The sequence below is a fragment of the Sitodiplosis mosellana genome, unplaced genomic scaffold (genome assembly GCF_009176505.1).
Source record: "Sitodiplosis mosellana isolate CC-2019 unplaced genomic scaffold, AAFC_SMos_1.0 Smas_scaffold_5432, whole genome shotgun sequence".
Taxonomy (NCBI): domain Eukaryota; kingdom Metazoa; phylum Arthropoda; class Insecta; order Diptera; family Cecidomyiidae; genus Sitodiplosis; species Sitodiplosis mosellana.
The window spans coordinates 5,755-13,384 of NW_022600674.1; the positions used below are offsets into that span (position 1 = coordinate 5,755).

At 34.3% G+C, this 7,630-nt stretch overlaps 1 protein-coding gene across 1 annotated transcript in view; it reads right to left on the reverse strand.

Annotated features, from left to right (window-relative positions):
* Window positions 1–244: 244 nt before the first annotated feature.
* LOC129572720 (chondroadherin-like) overlaps window positions 245–7,630 on the reverse strand; it is a 24,848-nt gene continuing 17,462 nt past the window's right edge. The window contains exons 8-9 of the mRNA XM_055452740.1: window positions 968–1,112; window positions 245–895 (exon numbers count right to left, since the gene is read on the reverse strand). Of these exons, the coding sequence (XP_055308715.1) occupies window positions 632–895; window positions 968–1,112 (409 nt within the window). The 3' untranslated portion in view covers window positions 245–631. The remainder of the gene's footprint in view (window positions 896–967; window positions 1,113–7,630) is intronic.

Here is a 7,630-nt window from a genome sequence, read left to right on the forward strand (position 1 = left end):
TATGATCGGTTGTCTCTTTCGCACTTCAATGTGCGTGCGTAATACGGTATAACTGACGCTTGAGTGAAGGATGACCAATACGTATTGAAATGAATAGTTATTTATTTGTATTGCCATTGCTCACAGTGATGTTCACTGCTCACGGTTGTATGAAAAAGGCAACAAGTCATATTGTAGCATCTAACAATTTTCGTACGATGCACCAACACAAATTATTCAGAAAAATGAAACGTGTGTACGAGTGTAAAGTATTTGAAATCTTATAATTGAGAACCAAAACCCAACGGTATGTTGTTGACCAATATACACTCGCAATAGCAGCGATGCAACAGCATTCAGCCACAGTACACACCGGTCGCAACTGTGAAAAGAGTGGGGATTCGTCTGTATATGTGTTGTATAAAGTCTGATTTGTTGTTATGGACATGCGGCGCCTCTTTCGGGATAATTTTGATACCGAAATCGTTTCGGAGGTTCTTTATGGAATCTCTCTCTTTCACTCCACTATAGTCAATATTCAGTATTGGTCAGTATTCTCTTAAAAATGGCCGGAAATTCAGTATGATACTGAAAAAGTCAGTACAGTTGGTAACCCTAACTTAGACTACTTTATATATATTTTTATTCAAAGTTACTTTACCGCAGAAAAATTTCTCAATTTGTTAAATGACAACAGCAGTTCCGTAGCGTATGATAATTCGTCGAATGTTCTTTTTGCAAACATTTCAATGAAATTATGCGATAGATCAAGCGTTGTCATATTTACACAGTTCTCGAATGACTGCGACTCGAATTTCGCAATATGATTATGTGAAATATTTATATGAGTTAAATACAAATCCTTAAAAGACTGCTTTTGAATTTCCACTATTTGGTTCTCCGCCAAATCAATGATCTAAAATGTACAGAGATAAAATTTGAAATATTTTGCATAAATTATTGCTATTATTTACTATAGTAGGTATACCTCAATATAATTCAATGAAGCAAACATTTGGTAATCCACTTTTTTCAACAAATTTCTCGCCAGATCAATGGTTCCAATCCGCGTTATAGCTGAAAATGTTCCCCGTCCAACATCACTAATCAAATTTTCGCTCAAATACAAACGTCTGGAAAATAAAAATTTACATTTTGAGATATCTTATCGGAACGTGTTCATAGATGAAAGAAAATGGAAAATTCGAAGTTAAATGTTGGTTTTTGGAAAAATTATTAGGTTTGTACCAGAGAGTAAAATAAGAAAAAAATAGAACTGCCCAAATATCATCCGTTCACTGTCAAGCTTTGAACAATTGTAGAGCGACGTAGATTTTGTACGGTAAAATTCAGTACTAATTAGTGTGATTTTGTGGTATTTCACAATATTTCGAAATCATTTACGGCTATTTACAGCTCAATCACACCAATTAATACTGAATTTTGCCGCACGAAACCCCCGTCGCCTCACAATTTCACACTTCGTATTCTGTATAAAAATTCAAGTGCATTTGTGCGTCTGTCAAAATCAATAAAATATAGAGATTTTGAAATATTGAAATTGATTATAATTTGGATTTTTGTACTGCACCAATTTTCTGAAATTGGTGTTTTTTGAACTGCTCAAAACCAACTTGAGGAGCCTACTTATAGATCTAGAGTCTCTTGATATACTGAGACTAGTTCTGCAAAATTTAGAGTCAGTGCTGGTAGCATGTAAAATTTGAAGCCATTTTACATCTCTTGTTCTGAGCACTACCTCAATCACAAGTCGAGCAGGACTTCCATAGAAATCTTGATTTTTATTAAAGAATCTGGACAAAATTCGTGCTTTTTGACAGATGTACTAAATTGAACGTTTTCTATGTCGCCATCTGGTTGGTGGCACTAATATCTTATCACACTGTTCTGATGAAGATTTCATTGTTTGTTGATTTTATATAAAATCACTCTTTCATTCATAAACCCAATTTAGATAGAAAAAACCAGGGTTTGAATTTTCTTATCCGCTCGATAGAGCCTCTATAGATTGAATCGAAAGAGTTTTTCAAAAGAGACTCTTTCAAAAGAATCTTTGCAAAAAATTTCAATATTCTGTTAAAAACTACGGCTGTAAACTATATTCAAAAGGTAGGTTTTGATTTATATTTTAATACTATGGAGTGAAAAAACTAAAAAAAATGATTTATTTCTTTTATTGAAATAATTGATTTCATTAAAACGATCATTTTGACAATCGTGTATATACCAAGTATGGCATGAAGTTGCAGCGAATGGTGAAATGTCAAAAATCGGTGCACGACGATTGTCGAAATATGGATCGAACGGGATCAATTATTTCAATAAAATTTAGAATAAATAATTTTTTTTTGTCTTTTTTTCTTCATATAAATCAAAACCAATTATTTGAATATAGTTTACAGCCGTAATTTGTAGCATAATATTGAATTTTTTGCAAAGATTCTTTTGAAAGAGACTCTTTTGAAAAACTCTTTCGATTCAATCTATGGAGGCTCTATCGAGCGGATTGGAAAATTCAAACACTGGAAAAACACAAATAAATTTGGATGCGACATCATTGAACACGACAGTGAGAAAATTGTAATCATCAAGCTTAAAACACGGCACGACCAATTTCAAATGTTGTAACTTTGTTTTGAGAAAATGTATTTGAAAAATTCATTGTATTTTTCTGTCTTTCGGTCTCTACTAAATTGTAAATTTTTAACTACCAACAGGGACTTGTGAGATTAGACGTAAAACTTTTCTTCAATATATCACTTCTTTGATATATTGATTGATGACTTTTGCAGTCATTAAGGCCGCAACTACAATGTTAACGCTTCCACTGGCTTTTCATTTTGAATATTTAGGTTAGGCTTTTTCGAACCGTTCACATCTCGGCTTCCTACTCATTTCCATGTGTTGGTTAGGTTATTTTGTGTTAAAATATTTATAGACCAAATACTTATTCCAATCAAGAAAGACTACTACTATAATTATCACACACTAAATTGTATGTACTATCAAATATTAAAGTTTCCGACCATTTGACAGTTGTTGGCATCCCTGCGATTGTTTCAATACATTTATGTTCATTGGGACTCACTCACTAAATTGCTGCATAGGATATTCACTGACAAATCAGTAGCAGCCGAGTTTCGACTCTGAGAAGCGATACCTGCGCTTCTATATGTATTAATACGTTAGCACTGGCAATCAAACGTCGTTCTGTTTCTGCGTCTCACTTTCTTAAATGCGTAATTGCTTAAACACTTCAGCCGCACATTCTTTTTTCATATTCTTGTTCTCTATTTACGCCCTTCGTTCGTTCTTCTCAACTGTGTTTGTATCAACACACACACACACTCCGAGTGAATTGCGCACTGGCTTTGACGAACGATTCGCCTGCACACATCTGAATGTCGCATTGAAAGAACTACACACAAACACAGCAGTGACGATGCTGTTATTGAGATGAATTGTTTCACTTGTGTGAGAATGTTTGACGCGTTTGTTGTCATAAACCAATGATTGCAAGAATTGAAACATGGGAAAATATCATTTAATGTGTAACATTTTATTTCAGACAAATTGATTTTGGACGATTCATTTTGAAAAATGTTTGCAACGACTTTGAGTTTAGTCATAATATTTTGGTTGTGATTTGCTTACTCTTTCGCCCAGCTGACAGTTCATACGCGCGAATTACGCTTGTTTGTGAGTATGCGTGACACATCAATAGAAAGACGAGCAAGCGAATTTCGACTGTGAGGAGGATTTGATACAAAACGCTGTTCTCTTCACGTCTCACTTTCTTAAATGCATTCAGTAGCACATTGATGTTCTTGCTCTCTTTTGCCTTTCGTCTGACGGTGTGCGGTGTGCGTGTATTGTTTCAACAAACAAATTCACCGTCTATGCACACAATCGACGCGCGATGCTAAAAGCGAGGCGTGCATGTGTATGTGTTTAAACAGGCCACAATGTGTCGTTGAATGTTATGTGTTTATTATAAACGTTTTTTGGTTGGCAGAACCATGCTTGTTTTTCAGCATTTATTATAAACGTCAAAGAGTCGGATACTTTATTCATCGTTTGTACAAACACGAAAAGATCAGGTTTTTCACGACTCTTGGAGTCGTTTTCCTGCAAACAAAGTATTCAGCCAGTTTTTGGCGGTGTAAATAAAATAAAAATAAATAAAATAAAAAGCCGAATAATATCTGAAAAAACACTAGTATAAAACAAACACTAAAAATCAAACATTTTTTTTCTCTCTTTTGACATTAACTACCACATTTTCAATAAAGTGTGATATTTTTTCACACAACTCATAATTATAATATTACAAACACGTGTTTACTATATCAAATAAAAAACTTATTTTGAAGTCATTCCTCGTGAAGAAAGCGAACACAAAACCAGTGATATCAATTTTTATCAATTTTAGAAAAACATTACGGAGCGATTCAGAACCAGTTGAAAGAATGCAAAAAAGCAACTCCAAATCGCTCCAAAATGATTTTCTAAAATTGATATCACTGGTTTTGTGTTCGCTTTCTTCACGAGGAATGACTTCTAAAGTTTTTTTTGTTATAGTACTCTACAATAAAATAACAAGAAGTTTGTTCTTTCACATAAGGTACGGTGGGGCAATTCGCCGCGTGGGGCAAATCGCCGCATCGGCCTTTTCTCGACAACGGCAATACATATACAAAAAGTGCTAGTGTCATTTTAAAGAGCAATTAATTCCCGATATTTGGATATATAATTCGATATTTTCCATTTGAGTGCAGGCTCTGTACAGGCACAAACATGTTTTGCACTAGTGCTGAGTTAATTTTTTAAGTCAACAGAATCCTAGTTTTGACTATTTAAATTTTTTTTCTTTTAAACAGCTAGGTCTATTTTGTAGCTGAACACTTGCGCTTTCAAATGGAACGAAACATGTTTTGGAATTTTTCAATATTTGTGGTTAAATCAAGCTGAACAGAAATAGTGACGGTGGGCAAATAGCCGCACCTCATTTTTGCATTTTATCGCTAATTGGTCACTCAGAACTCATATGTGGTAATGTAAATGGACTTTATACCGGTCAATCAAAAGTTTCAGATCTAAAAAATATTTTTTTTTGACGGAGTTATGTCCAAAACTGTGATGTGCTTCATCCGAGTCTGCGTTCGCATTTCTCGTGCGCGGCATAACTCAAACAATTGACAAAATAATTAACCTTCAAACCGTGAAATGGGCACTGCATGCCCAAAACCAACTTTGAATGCTTATATATTAATTATTTCTTATCATAAATTAATAAAATAACTATGGTTGAAAATTTGGCTACAAAAATTGCGTTAACATACCCACATACGCGCACTAGCTTACACATATGCGCGTAAACATGTGTGATGCGCTATACGTGAAATGGGTGCCTTTGTATGGGCATTTTTGGACAAATTACGTATAAGAATTAAGGTGGGAACTATGAAATATACATCATTGGAAAGATCTTGAAAAGTACATGTAATTTGAGTTATAAAACATCAAAATCGATCATCATTTTATCAAAATATGGCCATTTTATCAATTTTGGCCAAAAAAAATCCAACGGCCAAATATTGGCCAAATGCCTGCCTTTTTTGAAGTTTCATACCAAAACTAAAATACCGAGATAAATATATTTTAGTTTGCTTGGTACTTGTCCGGCCCTGGTGCCAAATGAAAAAAAAAACATTCGTCGAACTGTGAAATTCATAGAAGATATGGGACAAGTTTTCTATTCAAATATTAATATAATAGCTCGGTAACGCTCAGTAGGGTATATCACGGTCCAATACTGTACGTTTAACACGATTTCGTGCAGTAATCCATCGCCCAGAGTCGACCACAGCCATACGGTTTGCAAATTTTAGTACTTTTTAGTACATTTTTAGAACTCTTTAAGCACTTTTAGTAGTTTACATGCAAAGCTCTTGAGGAGTACTAAAAAGTTGCTTCAGGCAATATGCTCTGTTTCGAGTAGTTGCGAAATTACAGGACTTCGAAACTTTTTCAAAAAAATTACAAAAAGTCGAAAAAAATTGATGTTAAACTTCTTTTTAGGCCCTAATATGTTCCATTCGATTGAAATTTTCCAAAAAAAAATAAAGATGAGTCGAAAAAAAACATTCAATCAAATTTTTCCGAAAAAACTCAAAAAAATCCAAAAAAAATCGATGAAACCATTGCGGTTTTTGATGCAAATCGTCATTATTTTTAAGGCGAGTATGTTTGTCCAAATTGGTGAACTAATCATTTGTACATTTGGCGGCTTCCAATACTTCAATTGAACGAATTGGTTTTTGAAAAAATAGAGTATGCTTGCATAAATGGTTCAAAATATTAAGTTCTCTGGACGAAGAATAACAGGGGTGCATAGGTGTTAATTTTTGTAATAATTATTCGTTTTTTTATTCACTTATTACTTTTGTCATATTTATTCATTTATTCGTTATTCGTTCTTATTCGCGAATAAGAACGAATAATTATTCATTTATTCGTGAATAAGTTGTAATAGTTATTACTTCTTACAACTTCTTTCTCAATTTTCATTCGTTTTCTTATTCGTTTCTTATTCACTTCTTATTCACTTCTTATTCGTTTCATATATTATTCAATTTTTATTACATTTCTTATTCGTTTCTTGCATGAATAAATGAATAATTATTCGTTCTTATTCGCGAGTAAGAACGAATAACGAATAAATGAATAATCACATAAAATGAATAAGTAATAAAATCTTTTATTACTTATTATTTATTCGTTACACCTATGCAGGGGTGCATAAGTCTCAGCACGTAAACGAGCTCCGCTTATTATACGGCATTAGCATGAACGAACAGCATTAGAATGAATGTACTTGTACATGAGTGAAATGACAACATCACTGAAACCGTAGCGCATGGAAAATAACACAGAAGAAATGCGACAACAAACAAACATCGTAAAATAACAACGCATCAGAGAGAGTGGGAGCATCTGTGCTGTTCGCACAACAGCAAATATTCATAGCACGCTAGTACCGTGTCAGTGGAGACTACCAATACCAACGCAAATTAGAACAATTTCCCCCGGGGAAAAATATAAACCCAAATTGCGGGCTTGGGGGTGGCTATACCCTCCCAGACCAGTTTGTATCTTAATGTATTTTGACGAGATCTATCGAGTGGAGCTTCTACCGATGTCAATTGACCCATTTCCGGGGTAAATTTTTTGATTTGCAGGTCCTCAAAAAATGGTCTGTGGAGGGTCAGAGGGCAATATGGGTGGGTCCAATCGATAGATCTCATCAAAATACTTTGACAAAACCCCCCATATTTGGGGGGTAAAACCCATCCCTAAGCCCGAAAATCTTTGGATCATTGAAATCCATTTGTTGGGCTTGGGGATGGGTTTGACCCCCCAAATGGGTACAGGTGGGCGAATTCGCGAGTATATACTCTCATACTCACTCATTTTGAAAATGAGTATGTCTCGACATACTCTCATACTCATAGATACTCTTTGAGTATGAGAGTATATACTCAGAGTATATACTCTTTGATTTTGAGTATGTCTCGACCTACTCATTTTTTACCCAAAGAGTAACTCTACACCTACTCTTTTTCCTACT